Source organism: Vanessa atalanta, chromosome 15 (assembly GCF_905147765.1).
Source record: "Vanessa atalanta chromosome 15, ilVanAtal1.2, whole genome shotgun sequence".
Lineage (NCBI taxonomy): Eukaryota > Metazoa > Arthropoda > Insecta > Lepidoptera > Nymphalidae > Vanessa > Vanessa atalanta.
Window position 1 is genome coordinate 4,020,211 of NC_061885.1, and position 16,446 is coordinate 4,036,656.

Consider the following 16,446-nt stretch of genomic DNA (forward strand, 5'->3'; position numbering starts at 1 on the left):
TAAGTGGTCACTACAGCCAATATACATTGCCGCTTTAAGAAATATTAACAATTTCATACAGCGCTACCAACCTTGGGAACTACGATGTTATGTCTCTCGTGCCTGTAGTTACACTGGTGACTTACTAACCCAGACAGGCTTGCACAACCACTAAGTAAAAATCTTTTCGAAATTTCATTTTATCATCGTGAACATCCTTAAATGAAACACACTTAAAAAATTCAAATTGTTTTTAATATTGTGTAACGAATTGAATCGAATTTCGAGTGAAATATTCGAGTGGGAATATTAATATACAAATAACATTGATTTTATGTTTAAGAATAAATTATCACAGTACGTAATAAACTGAATACAAATGAATTTGTAAAAAAATAGATTATCTTAGTTACATAAATTATTGTACATATATATTATACATACAATATCATTAATATTCAATCAAGATAAGATAAGTTAGAAATGAATAGATAGATAGCTCCTGTAGATTATCGAATAATGTTCGTTAAAATAATTTCATTTCGTTTTAACAATTGAACTTGACCTACTTTATGCATTCAAAGCTTTGTTGAACAATAGACGATATGTTAAATTATTTTTTGTATATATTACACTTAAAATTAAACTTTATAATTAAAAGAGTACGGTCCATAGTTATTTTCTTATTTGTTTTTGTAAGGCCTTTGTAGGTAATGATTGTCGTGAACGCGATGACTGTGATCGTAAACACTCAACTTGTAATGATAGCATCGATCATTCTCATTCACGTATTCATTCATTCAATTTTATTTCGTTCAATTGATGTTTCTAATTATTATGTACCTACTTTTATATCGAGCATCTGAGTCGAAAAAACATATATTTTGAACTATTCAAAGTTTCAGAACAATAAAGACTTGAGACGATTTTTAATTAAATAAATATATATGTATTTAATTAAAAGGATTTATAATAGTTTTTCTTGTGTATTCAATGAATAACTAACAAAATCAGTAGGTGTAAAAATAGAAATAGTGAACATAACACTAATTAAGCAAATTTTGGCTCATTTGGTTCACTCCTACAAGTCATGTGGATTATAATTAATATAAAATATAATAATAATAAAATACACTGATGAAAAGTCAGTACAATACACTGATGAAGATCTAAATAATGTTCATGTACTTTATTGAAAATAAACTCAATGAAATTAATGCAATGTAGACAAGGCGGTCTTATCACTAACAGAGCGATCTCTTACAGACAACCTTTCGATAAAGGACACGAGATTGATAAAGCAGTAAGATTAATGTACAGTTCGTAAGTAAAATAGTCTTCTGATATCAAAAAATAAAATAATCTTCTGATTCTGATATAAAAATATTTGTTGTTTTCTGTGGAAATTTCGATTCACAAATCCAAGATAAAGATCTTCCAATGACGTAAAATATGTAATAGGTCTTTTACATACCCAGCTTAGAGATTTTGCTTTGCGGTAATGATAGGCGCTATCAATATTAACTTATGTATGTGTGAGCTCACTTTCTATTACTTCAGAAATAACTTATTTTCTATTTATAATTAAAGGTCTTAAATTACAAAATCCACAACAATCCCTTTTAAAATAAATATCAAAATTTACTTGGGCGTCAAAAAAAAATGTCGACATAAATAAGTATTAAGTATTTCTGTAGTCACGTATTATACATTATTTGTCGGATGAATAAAAACGTCAAAAACATCAGATTCTTAATGATCATAATAATTTTTAGTATAAATGTAAACAATTAAATATATATTTGCTACAAATAATTTAAACAGAGATCAACTTGTAGGTATCTTTTTTAACAGGTGATTAATCTCAAAGTTTAAAAGGCAGGAAGTAATTGACTATTCTGCCGTTAGCAAAGTTTCATTTCATTAAATTTTTGGCAATGAAAAACAAAAATAAAAATGTATTAATTTTTTTTTAATTAAGCAACTTCGCTTGGAAACTTTATTCTTAATTGCGTAGGTAAATTGTCAGTCAAATAGGTATTTATTATTTATGTTCGTGTACAATATATATATTATATAGAAAATATATATTTTTATTTTTAGTCAATGGATTTTATTTATAGTCTTTTAATTTACGTTTACTTCCCACTGTAGTTTTAATAAATACAATATTTTTTTCACTTTATAAATTAACTATATGTAACTGTATTACGAATGATTCGAGCCTTCTATACTTTCTGATATTTTAAATGATAGGATCTATGATCTATCTTTCATAACAAACAAAATCTAAAAAGAACCCAAACACATTTATTTTAAATTTGTTATAGGATAAACTAATTCGAGTTATCCGAAAATCCGATTACAAGATGGAATTTCAAAACATTATCCCAAATAAAACGAACGTCAACGTAATGTAATTTTCAATATGAGCTCGGACATCGGAATTTGACAGTGTTAAACTCACGTGTCATATTGACGATCAGGCTATGGGAGTAAGAGAATTAAAAGTTGCATTCGTTTCTCGAGTAGAATAGAGTACAGAGTAGACTACAGAGTAGTGTATAATGATAATGTCTCCTGTGCTTTTGCTATACTCTCTCTCGGGAAGAATCGCGTGTCCGAAATCGAAAAATGAATATCATCACGTAAGATATAAAAGAGACGAATAAACGACCATTCTGATTTACTTTACAAGCTTCTTCAAAATACGAATGTAAAAAAAACCCTTCTGATTTACAAATGAATCCAAATTAATTAATAACGTTAAGTCACGGCAAATACAAGTAGCTATCATTTGGATAAATTTCAACATTACTTATTAGTATTATTCAGTCATTTTTAATTTATATAACACCAAAGAGTATTTCCTTATGAATACAAAAAATATATTTTACGATCGTGACATATTCAATTGATCACATATAGGTGTGATGCCATTTTTACGAGTATGTTGTAAATTAGACAGTTTATTATGTGCGTAGGTCGGGTCATCCTTTTACATTATGAATAAAAAACGATGCAGTTTGAATGCGAAAGGATTACTTTTGAGCAATCAGGATTAGCATAAAATGTTTCTTATGTATAATTGGAATTTCATATTACAACGCTGGAGATGGTCTTAAATAACAACTAGAGTGATAAAGAAAAATTAAATTGATAGACTTATATGGAAATTCATGCATGGAAAGCCATTTACGTAGTATATTTATGCGCTATAATTTAAATAATTTACGAGTTAATTCTTTGTCTGATTGTTGAAATTACTCGACGTTGAGTGTATTTAAGCCTTAACAGATCAACGGTCTATATATACATACATACAATCAATAGGCTGACGTGCGAAGGTAAATTCGTGGATCGCATCATACTACATGCTTGAAGCTTATTTGGAACATAAGGATAATAATTATTATTTCAAAAGGATCAGTTTTATTTTCTGTCAAAATATTCTCGAATAATATAAGCTCAAAGTACGTCAAATTTGTCTGAGTAACTCAGTACATGACTTGACCTTTAATTGCGATGATTTATTAAGTGTCTTATTTTTTATCTGTTATGAAAAGTATAAATATTATTGTTACCTACTGTAATATATCTAAAAATATATGCTAAGAACTTAAGAATATAATCGTATTATGAGTAGTTCATTGCGAATAAGTACGTATTTTTAATTATTTTTTTTTTAAATAATTTTAAGTGGTTCGTTTACAAAATTTAAAATAATACATCATATTTCAATACTATTCTTCGCAAATATGCTTTCAGATTAATGAGAGTGTCGTAAACATATCCGTCGATGCAACGCGCTACAAGATTGTCGTGTTTATTTTTCTGACGTGAGAGATGGTTGAGCATGATTATAATTTACGTAGCATTACATTTAGGGTTCTCTTTTCATCGCTTAAAATCACGAACAATCGTAATTCATTTCTATACAAATTTATAAAATAACTAGTGGTACAGAGCAGTTTTATGGTATATGCCGTCTTAATATTTCATAACACCTACTCAATACCATTTATGGTCATTGTTTGTTTATCATGATCGTAGTTATTATAGCCTATAATTTCATCAATAGCCGGACTATCTAACGCTAAAATAAAATCAGATTCATTGTTTCTGAAACATGTTCAACCAATCAAACTATTCAGCTTTTGAATATATGTATTTATAAAAATGTCATGACCATTCTCAATAATTTGAATGATATTTACGTAATATATTTTTCAAGAAACTTAATGAATACATTGTTTAAATGAATAATAATAAATTAAGTTAATTAAATTATGCATGACATGAATATTTTACGGAAGGCTTTTACAAGAAATAATTATGGTCTGATTTTTTCTTCTTATACTTGATGATTTTGTATTGGTAAAAAATGAAAACAAGAAATTAATATAAAAAATATACGCAAAATCGTCTGAAATATTCAATTCCTGGTAACGTATTAAGTAAAATGGTACCCCTACCCCTTCGTAAACCAGAAACCATTTTGGGCATTCGATATAAGTGTTAAAGAATGAAAAAAAACCATTCGAAATTATCTGCATATATTTTATTACGATTGTATCTTCTTCCAAAACGAAACGAATTGAGAAACTTTATTTATTATTGTTACTTAAAATAAGACTTACAAACAATTGTTTGTAACGTTCGATGACAATGTTGCAATATTAAAAAATAATTAACAATAGACTAAACGTAAATATGTTAAAATTGAAATATTTATGCACATTTTTATTGTATTTAATTACAATATCAGTCAAATTATGAATACAATTAGCGATGACTTAAAATTTAATGTTAAAGTTCAAGCTTTTTGTGATTACAATATACGTTTATTATTTTTTATCGTTAAATATGAATCTACTTCTTATCGGTAATTTTGCGTATTTTTCTGACATAAATGGTTTACAGAGACTTATTCATAAAGACATTGTGTGGAACTTTCCACGGACTCCTTGACAATAGAAGTATACGGCATCTGTCAAAGTTATCTTTCAAATCCTTATAAATTATAGAATGGTGATGAGTTGCAACTTTGTGCATTGATCCAAAATCAAGATGGCGGCCTATATGGCTGCAAAATATTTGAACCATAATGACAAAACGAGTGTCAAATTAAAGCTAATACCTATGCACTTAAGTGTATTTTGATTGAAATTTTACAATTTTTTAACAACCGTCAATCTTTCTGCTGGAACCAAAGAGCTCATGGATATTATTTTCAAGACTTAGATACATATTAATGACAATTATTATTTTATATAAAATAAATATTGTTAAAAAAAAACTTATAAAAAAAATACGAGTGAATATTTTCTGCGCTTCATTCTATAAGAAACTATTTATCGTCTTCATTCCTATAATTATAATGAAAATTAAACTTCAATTCTGCAGTCGCTTTATGTTGTAATTCAAAAGACCGGATATAACAGTTTATGTGATGGTCAAATTCTTATGGTATCGTTACCCAGACGATTGCTATAAATTAAGTTTACCGACGTATTAATAGCTACTACAATGTCTAGATCATAAATTATTGGAGGATTGCGATAGAATGCTTTTGTTTTATGAAGCAACAAACATTTAATTTATTTATATATATTCTGTGATTGCTGAAATAACAAATAGTAAAAACAAAAAAAAAACAATCTTTTTATTTATACATTATATAAAACCTTTAATGATAATACTATTTAATAATTTTAATTACGATGAATCAACTAAATTGCAAACTTAACCTCAATATAAATTTTTGCCCGGTTAAGGGTGAATGGTTTTGGACAATGTGATGTGTTAAACTAACTTGTACTTTATACTTCCTTACAAATCTACGACTACCTAATATTTACTTCCATACATTCAATATGGTATAACAAGCAATCTGATAAACTGCTATTGTTCTTGTTATGCAGTCTTAACAATGGCATTGTGGCGTCAAAGCCTCAGAGCAGTACAACAAATGACAAGGCAAGATTGATGATACAGTTTACAAATATTTTTAGGGTATCAATGAAATACATACAACTTTTCGTGGTTCATTCGATATTTATAATGTCTGTACGGAGGTGAAATTTAACGAATTTTAATATATTAATTGAGTATTATTTTTTTTATTTATTTAAATTAAAAGCTAAGCCCCCTTTGAATATATTGGGAGGAAATGGGGAAGCAGATAAAAATGACGTAAAACTCGTTTTAAAATTTAACCTCCGAACGCTATCTGTGATTGGTTTACGCGCAGTCATTTTTATCTGTTATTCTCCTTTCTCCGCAGACTTCCACGAGCTGGCGAGGCAGAATGTAATCACTAAGCAAATATTGGAGGCTTTTATTCAGAAGAAATTGGGACTAGCGAGCACTAATGTTAGAGCACCTTCCATATTTGATATTCTGCCAGGGAAAAAGACTGAAGAGAGGACAATAAGAGATTCAACAAATCGCAGCTTGAAAAATATTCATCCCCATATGTTAGACGAGTCAGATAGGCCAGAAGATGGGGAAATGCCAGAAGATACAGATATACTAGATGATACAGAAATGCCAGATGATTCAGGAGTGGCAGAAGATTCAGATTTTCCTGAAAATTTCGATCTACCAGATATAACAGTCCAAGATTATGGAGAAGATGACAACTTGCAAAGCGTCGAGAGTGAACAAGTAGACTCTATTTATTCCGAAGGTAGTAATATCGACTTTCAAACTCTTGCTTTTTCCTATCCGCCTTAAACAACTTCTCTTCCAAATTTCTAAATATCCAAAAACTTAATTAATTTACGTGAACTTAAAGAACGTACTGAACAAAGATATGAAACCAAATTACCTAATTATTTAAAACAATATTTGCGGCTTTGTCTTATAAATATTTAATAGTTGTGTGAACCGCACATCTCAAAGTATTATCACGAATGTTCCAAATATATGACAAATATTTGTCACGGTATAACAAATCGTGTGTGCCAATTGTGCGAATGGCCAACAGCGTTAGTTCAATTGCGTATTATTTACACGATATTCACGTTAATGAGTACTGATTCAATATTTGTTGGCAAATTTAAAACTTGTGAAAACATCGCAAGCAAGTATGAAGTAAACTTGAAAGCTATCACTGTATTACTAAATCAAAGTTGCTAAGTGACTGTAATTGTTCCTGTTTTATGTATTTTATTTACTTAATGTTACTATATTTGACCTTTTAATAGCAAGGTTTATTTGTAACCTTGAAAAATTAATAAAGGAATGTATTTTCTTATTGTGAAATGTTGATTTAAGTGTATTATAAATTAATATACTTCATATTAATTTATTTAAAGTCTCAATAATAATATAATTAAAACTGATCATGTGTCTGAGATATGACATTAATTTAACAGTAATACACCAATAGTAAATTATTTATTATTTACGTGTAAATTTCCTACTGAATTTCCTACCCAATTCACAAAATAATATTAGACGTGACAAACTGATGTACAAACATTTTTTTTTCTTTAATGTATCAATTACTTGAGTTTTTGTCTTACACAAAAAAAGATTTTAATTTGGAGCAAATTTATTAGTATTTTTTTATTATATATGTATGTAAGCGGACAGGCAAATAGGCCCCCAGATGGTAACTGGTTATCACCGCCTACATTGGCACTGTAGGATTTATTAACCAATCATAACATAGCCAATGCACTACCAACCTTGGGAACAAAGATCCCTTGTGCCTCGAACTTTAAATTGAAACCTACCCAAACGGATTTGCACGAAGCCAAACAAAATGTACGTAAACTTTTAAAATGCGGATATTACTTTTTTTACCAAACTCGATATGAAAATCAGATACTTAAACTGAACACACTTTATTTAAATAAGCAAGATGAAATTAAATTTTGAACAGCCACCGATTTAGTACCGGTAAGAAATTCAGTAGTTGTATTTTAATATGGATTATAGTTACATACGTTAAATATTATTTCACAATATATCCTGAAGCATACTCAAATTTTGGACTAAATACTTTGTTTTGTCACCGAAATTGCATACATTTTATTGTAAACTAGTTGCCGCCCGCAGCTTCGCCCACGTCGGGTGACGTGTTGTCTAGATTTATTATAAGCTAACGGTGCTTACAATTTTACAGTGACTTTTGATGGAATTTTAGTGTAATTATATATTAATATTTATATAATAAAACAAAGCACTAACAGGATAGTTAGTATTATTATTATATCTTAGGTATTTACATAAGAGTAAGGAATTAAAAAAATAATAAAACAAAGCAAATTTTAACGTAACGCTAATACAATTATCGATTAAACAACACGACCTTCCTGTAATGTTCATTTTATTGCATATTAGCATAGTAATCTTTAAAATGTTACTAAACAACATTTCGATTCGTTTCATATCAAACTATCATCAAAAGGTTATTTTACTAAAATTATTTGACATTGCATTTAGACCTTGGCAAGGACGGCAGTAAGATTACCTAAGCCAGTGCTTAAAAACGGTCGAATCATTTTTTTAAAATAAATCGACAGCCCATTATTTTACCGGTTTGGCCTCTAGTAGAATTCGTCTTGAAAAAGTTAATAATTTTTTGATATCTGTTAAACTATTTTTTTAAAAGTAATTTAATAGATTCATGTAAAATGACGTTAGGTTATGTTTTTTCGCTGACATAACCAATAAAAATCTTACAATTTAGTTTGCAGTTCATTGACATTAATGATAAGCAGACATTTTTTTAACAAGTATGATTATGATAAGTATGCAAGTTTTTTAGATTTTTTTTTTGTAAAGATTAAAATTACCAATTTTAATATTTACAGCTAATTTAAAATAGAACGTTGCATTAAGATAATTCATTATTTTTCATTTTGTTTATTATACTGTGTAACTAGGATAAGGACTTTAAATTGTACCTACATTTAAATATGTTACTGTACATTTAAAATAGTTTAAATTACCTAGGTGATGTAAATAGAAAAACTAACTTATTTTGACGTTTGATTCTTGTTCAAATTAACTAATATGTTACAAAATATTATTAGGATCTTCTTAAGGACGAAGCGAGTTATAGTTTAAAAAAGAAAAAATAATTCTGGAATGAACTCGAAAGAACGAGTTATACGAGTACAGCTGACATTTCCCTCGTTGATTAGTTCGACGATAACTTTGATATCAAGTTGATTGAACATCGTAGAAATACATTTAAAAATTGAAATAGGAATGCATTCTATTTTTAATTTTATAATAATCGTATTATAATTTATTTATCTATTTCTAAATTACTGCAGAACAGTAAAAATACTTAAAATGAATTAACGAGTGATTTTCTTTTGTCTAAGTTATTAGCCGTTTTTCAAGACATTTATCTGAGAACATCGGTATTATTGCTTAATTATCTATACTATATTCCAACCATAACAGGAAACATAAATTAATTATAATATAATATAAAATTTAGAATTTATTTAATATAATTAAATAAATTCTAAATTTCACCCGCACCACCTAGATGTCCGAAAATCCACAACAGCGCGATTTTTAAGACATTTTCTGCCTTGCACAACCACTCTGTGGAACTAGCTTTCGCCGGCGGTTTTTCCGAACCGATACGACTTGGTAACCTTCAAAAAAAGAGCATACTCCCTCCTAAAAGGCCGACAACGCACCTGTAACCCCCCTGATGTTGCAGATGTCCATGGGCGGCGGTAATCACTTTCCATCAGGTGAGCCTCCTGCTCGTTTGCCCCCTATAACATAAAAAAAGCCAAATAAACAACATTTGACAGCAAACTAACGCAATATCATTGGTCGAGAGCTTGATTAATCTATAATATTCACTATGGATTTGCGAAAAAATGGCGTTTTGCACTTTGACGGAACTTTTATCTGAATTTAGGAAGTAAAATTAAAGTGGAAATAAGTAGTTAAGTTTTATAGTGCTGTATTATAAATAAATATGTATTAATCACTAACTCCTAGTAGTGCAGAATATAGCTGAGTTATTAGCAAATCGCATGAAATACACGAACCTAAGGTTTGTTTATCTTTTTTCCTAATTCCATTGTCATAGGCTATATCTATTTGACATATATTTTTGAAACAGAGTTCTATTACGCGGCTAACAGAAATGTGAACTAACAGAAATCGTCACATGAGGAAAATGCCTCCTCCAGGCGACTTCTCTCTCTCCCTCTCTGTAACTTTTTCTCTCTCTGTCTATTGCTTGTATAATATTTAAACTTATTCTTGCTATTGTTTTAATTCAGATGGGTTTTTAATGTCAATTTCAATTCCTGTCGTTTAACTTGTTCTTGTCAATTAGTGTCAAATACTTTTTTTTATATTTAAAACATTATGCACCTCTAGTTTTTTTTTTATAATTTCAACATGCACTTTTTATATTTTGATTCTATTTATAGTCGAACCTATTCATTTTTATTTGCTTATTTTGTGTTCATACTTCAAAGAGAAAAATATAGAGAATATAAATATAGGAAATTACATATATGCTTTGTTTCCATTTTCAAAAAAAAAAGTTTCGTGCTCTCACCCACACCCTCAAACTCTTAAGCATGCAACGTGGTGGAATAGATTTTAAACCGTCTCCATATGAGGCATTTGATCAACATTATTATCTATGGAATATTATTGATTTTTGTATAAGGCCATGTAGAACATTAATAGTGATTATTTAATAATTATTGACCCCAGAATTAGAACGTTTACCTTTAACACTGCAATAAACATAACATCATTGGAATTCTTAATTAGTTTTTTTTTTATTAATAATATAATAAATCATTAATGACGATTTTAAAATTGATGTGTTGATGAAAACTTTGTAATTCGTCTGTTATTACTATTTTGATAGTATTAAAATTTAAATTAAGAATATTAATTGAATTCCATATTGAGTTCGGCATCTTCATTTCAAATTATCCTTGACATGATGTCATATTACTAATAAATTACGATTTTTATATAAATACATATGTCCTTACATAAATAATATTTAAAATCCACACGAATGCGTATTTAGCACATATTGAATAGGAATCCGCAACTAAAAATACTTACTAAAAATATTTCATTTGTAAAAGTGCAGTGTTATTATTAGTTTATAGAATTATTCTACGTTTGGGAAATCACTCTGATATTCTTTTCTTCAAGAATCAGTATTCCAACTACTTAGTTATAATCTTGAGTCCTACACAGTTATGTACTTAATAGAGATTCATATAAATAAACTATTTTTTTCTTTCTTATGTATTATATATAAATAGTCAGTTACTTATAAATTACCGAACCGAATTTTGTAAAATAAAATTACGATGAATTGTTTTATTATTTTTTTTTTACAATAGATATCACTCGATCTTGTACACGATACGGAACCATAAATGAAGCTACGCTTTAATATTTGATACAAAAATTACGCAAAAAAAATATTAAGATACGATGAATTTTCATGCGCCCGTTGAATTTAAATTAATAATTATATTTTAAATAGTTTTCATCTTACATAATCTACATCACGGATGTGATATCGATTCTTAATTTGTCATACGATACGCAAATCAAAAGTTATTTAACAAATTACGTACAAATATTAAAATATAATTAATTAAATCAGATGGCAATACGTTTACAAATTTTATAGTTATATGTTAATTTATGGTTTAAAAATATAAGTTTTTATTTCATTAAATTCTATACTTGGATATTCTAAAACAAAAAGAAAGTACGTAGAAATTAATCTACGAATATGGTTAGTTAAACAATTAGATTTGATATAGATACCTAATTGCAACATAAATTAATTATTTTAAAAGTATTTATATTGAAAGAAAGTTACTGTCATTGAGCCGAGATGGCCCAGTGGTTAGAACGCGTGCATCTTAACCGATGATTTCGGGTTCAAACTCAGGCAAGTACCACTGAATTTTCATGTGCTAATTTGTGTTTATAATTCATCTCGTGCTCGGCGATGAAGGAAAACATCGTGAGGAAACCTGCATGTGTCTAATTTGAACGAAATTCTGCCACATGTGTATTCCACCAACCCGCATTGGAGCAGCGTGGTGGAGTATGCTCCAAACCTTCTCCTCAAAGGGAGTGGAGGCCTTAGCCCAACAGTGGGGAATTTACAGGCTGTTAATGTAAAATGTTATGGTCATTTAATAATCGATATATTTTAATTGGGCTTTGTGTAAGCCCGTCTCAGGTTCCAGCAACTCATCACATATTCTATCGGCAAGCAGCAGACACCCTTAAAACCGTAACAACAACAATACTAAGTATTATATCTCTGCAGTTTATGATGAATGGATGGTTATATACAACTTTTCGCATGATATTTTAATCAATATTCATAAGTCAATAGTCGCATAAATCACTCTGATATTTCAGTTCTAGACCAATAAGTTTACACTATATACAGGGTTATTGGTATTTCGACGTATTCCCGTGAGGGGGTAATAGGTATTTGCGATAATTTTAGATTTCAATTGATACTTTTTTTAAAATAAATCTTTGAAGTTGCATTTTTGATTTATTTAAAAAATATATATAAAAAACGTGATAACTCAAAAATGATTCACTTTTGCATTATGCATATGGGGGTTAAAATTATGTATGTATGTATGTATGTATATGTTTTCGTAATTTTGTAAAGAATAATTAATCAATTTAAATATAATGAGGTGACTTGTTTATAATTAATGTAAATATATCATCATGATAATTTTTATAAATGTCACGATATTTATGGTTCAAATAAAAAAAAATGAATATTCTGAAAACATATTTAATTGTATATATATGCGAATTTTAAACGACATTTGACCTTTCATAAAAATAATATAGATCAATTTGGCCATCTAGTGGTCTATTATAATGTATATATTAAGAACCTCTATTTAGAATAATTATGAATTATCTTAAATGTATAACTTGACTTTTAAATTATCTTTAAAACACAACTTATTTGCGCTACCAGTATAAACGATTTCTCTATAGAGTTATGAACAAATATCTACATACATTGAAGGCACTGTTAATCGTGATTTAGTTACTAAGATAGTCGTTTAATAATTAATCATTAATTACTATCAAACCTATATATATATTATATACGACTTATTTCATTAATAAGAATATAACGAAGCCATAAAAGTTCAATAAATTAAGTAATGTAAAGGGAACTCAAAAAGCACACGTGGAGGCAAGAAAAAGACGCTAAACAAACATGTATCCGCACTGAATCTTTACTATTATGTAATATACTAAATATATAATATATACTAAACTAATATTATAAATACAAGAGTAACTCTGTCCTGTTACCTTTTCACGCTTAAATCACAAAATTGATTTCGTGTGGAGATAGTTTGAGTCCCGAGGAAGGACTGAAAGCTACATTTTTAATTCACCCCTCGAATTAATATAATTAGGTATGACGGTTTGTGTGATATAAATAAAGTTATATAAATTTCGCACGCATAAAGCCATATGCTCAGCTAGTAATTTTGACACTCTGAAAATAAAGTTTGTCTGTTATCATTTCACGCCGAAACCATTGATGAAATTTGGTATGATCCTTGAAACCCATGGATGGACATCGAATTTTTTATATTTAACACCTGACGACCAATCCCTCAAACGAGTGAAGCTGCAGCCGACAACTAGTCCATCATAATATTAAATTACAATCATTGATAAATATATTCAGACTATTTTACAAATTACGTTTACAGCATATTAAATTTGTTAAATTGAATCGTATGCAAAAACTGAAAAGGTATTTTTAAATTATATCCCTAAACTTAATTATGTAAAACATTACTATCCAACCGATTTTTTCGCAATACTTCCCACTGATTTCCCGAAGGGTGAAAATTTTTCATAATGGCGACAGCTTTCAACAAACTCGACTTGTGCGGCTTGGATGCGAAAAAAGTGTAAAAAAAGGACCATCGTTAGAGCTGTGACCCATTTACGAGCTGCCTCAGATATTCAGCTTTAAAAATATCTTTTGCTCAAAGATATCTTTGAATTTCCTCCTAACAATATAACAACTTAATTTTGTATGCGATTGAAATGTCTTTGAGGAATTACGTTAAAAAGTAACCGAGATTTATTTTAATTTAGTGGGATCTTTTTATTAGAGTTCAAATAATAAGATTTTAATTATGCTTTCTATTTATAACTAGAGAAAATTGAAGCAATTTTTTTAAAACAGTACTGAGCACAACCGACACATAATCCTCGGATATTATTAATTTCCTGAAATGGAAACTTTATAAATATATAAAATTTTATACTTGGATTTTATATATGCTGCTTTTTTATATATATGTGTAGGTTAGGTTAGGTTAGGTTAGGTTAGTTTAGTTAGTTAGGTTAGGTTAGGCTGGTATATTATATGATTGCATTAAGCATCACTGAGAAGAGCCAACAAAATACTTTTAAAGAACGTGCCATTCATTGTTTCAAATAAAATTAACAGAAACGCTTCCGGTTCTTAGGCCATATAGATTCAAAATTAAAGTTTTAAAGATCTCTTTCGTAGAACATAATATATTCAATTTTTTTATATTTTATTGTTTCAGGTAGGAGTAAAAAGTATACAAGTCAGTTTATTGAAGGCGAGTTGGAACCTTTTAATCGTAAGCAAATTTTAACAATTTTTCTTCAATTGGCCATATCTATCTTCACCTTTTCTTTTGTATCGTTGCAATAAAAAATGCACCTTCTAAAATCCTGACAACATAAATTTGTCTTTCCTATATATCACCATTTGTCTTTTGATCTTTTCGATTACTACGAATTCGGGTAGATCTAAGCTTTGTCCAGTAAAATTTACTATACCGTCTTTTAGTTTTCCAACGTGACATTGGCTGTATAATCTGTTGTCAGGACAACTGATCACCATTAAACTAAGGATTTAATTGAATTGTCTTTTACTTTTCAAAATAGATATGGTCCGTTATGAAAATGTTATAGGGTGCTTCAGTCTCTGAAAAATACAAGCGAGCAAAGTCACAATCTTACCCATTTTTAATTATCTTCAAGATCTAGTTAATGATCGTTATTTCACTAACGAACTTACTAAGGTTAGATTGTCCTGTAAATTCTATGCTAGCACCAATATAGTCTGCGTAAGTACTTTCAACAACAACAGAATTTTTTGCCTCGCTGGTGTAGTGGCTTATAATGCTGTCAATTGCGCGTTTCCGGGGACAAATACTAAATCAGTCGATTTCACCGAAACAGACCAATACAAAGTGTTGCTAGTCCCACAGTTGGCTTAATTAAAGTACTAATTTTTACAAATTCATAAACGTATATTTTGTAGATACGAATATAATTGATCGCTCCATGCAAATATTTAATATATGTAATGAGAATTTTTCATTCAGTGAGCAACATCACATTTTAATTAGAACACGGAGTGGCGGCGTGGTAGTGCTCTACTATTATAAGTGTAAAATAAAAAAAAAAAACAAACTCACTTTCGATATTATTAATGAGGACATTTGCTTATTGATCCACTCACCTATTAAAACATCTATAATATTTATTACCCCTTTAAAAAACAACTAATAAATAAATTAACCGTGACCTTTATATCATGTTTATTATGTACAATATGGTTCGAATAACTAATTAGATCAGCAAAAATTAATTAGCCATTAGTGACTGTTATGTCCTGTTTCAGACGACTTAGAAGCAATTAAAGAAATATGTCGAATTCTGATATTTTACAAACGGAATACTATAATTACCGACGCATCTTCTTGATTATTAATGATGCTAATATGTTATTTAGATTGATATTCTATTTTAATGTGATTTTTAGCGTTGATTGAGTTATTTATGGATCCTATTGACATCATATCCGCTTGTACAGTGCCTTATTAAAGTACAATATAATTAATATTCGAATTTCAAGTATTCTACCAAAATTTAATGTTCCTGGATCAATATGAATTATTATCGATGTTATAATATATAATTATATAGTTTTTCATCTATAATAGTCCGTAAATGTCTGCAAAAGGAACGAAGAATTTTCTACAGCGCTAGTTTATTGGATAGGTTGGATTCAAATTACCTTAACTGCAATTCAGTCCAATATAGACCATAGCAAAAAAAAAAGTTTTACAACATGTATGATACTCGTATGTTTTTTATTTTTAGACGTTACATAAAGCTGTTTTTTACAATCTGTAGGTCATAAGCACGACAAGTACCTCGAGCTTGTAGTCGTAAAAAAAAACATATAATCAATGAGTCTGAACTTTCTGCCTAAATAAATAATATATATATATTTTAAATATAAATACGTAAGTCATCTGATGATAAGTTTTCGTCAGCACCAAATATATTGGCGCTGTATAAATTTTGAACCATTTCTTACATGCGTCACCAACTTTGGAAACATCGATTGAAGTGTCC

General features: G+C 28.8%; 1 protein-coding gene across 1 annotated transcript; it reads left to right on the forward strand.

The window, feature by feature from the left end:
- Window positions 1-4,845: 4,845 nt before the first annotated feature.
- Window positions 4,846-15,909, forward strand: LOC125069527. The gene is made up of 4 exons (XM_047679047.1): window positions 4,846-4,864; window positions 6,266-6,670; window positions 14,598-14,654; window positions 15,848-15,909. The coding sequence occupies exons 1-4, from the start codon at window positions 4,846-4,848 to the stop codon at window positions 15,907-15,909; spliced, it is 543 nt and encodes a 180-aa protein (XP_047535003.1).
- The last annotated feature ends 537 nt before the right edge of the window (window positions 15,910-16,446 follow it).

Excerpts from the sequence above, each read along its gene's own strand:
- LOC125069527 (XM_047679047.1), top strand. Across the intron at positions 6,671-14,597 it reads AGACTCTATTTATTCCGAAG|GTAGGAGTAAAAAGTATACA; the intron begins GTAGTAATATCG and ends TTATTGTTTCAG. Across the intron at positions 14,655-15,847 it reads CGAGTTGGAACCTTTTAATC|CGTTGATTGAGTTATTTATG; the intron begins GTAAGCAAATTT and ends TGTGATTTTTAG.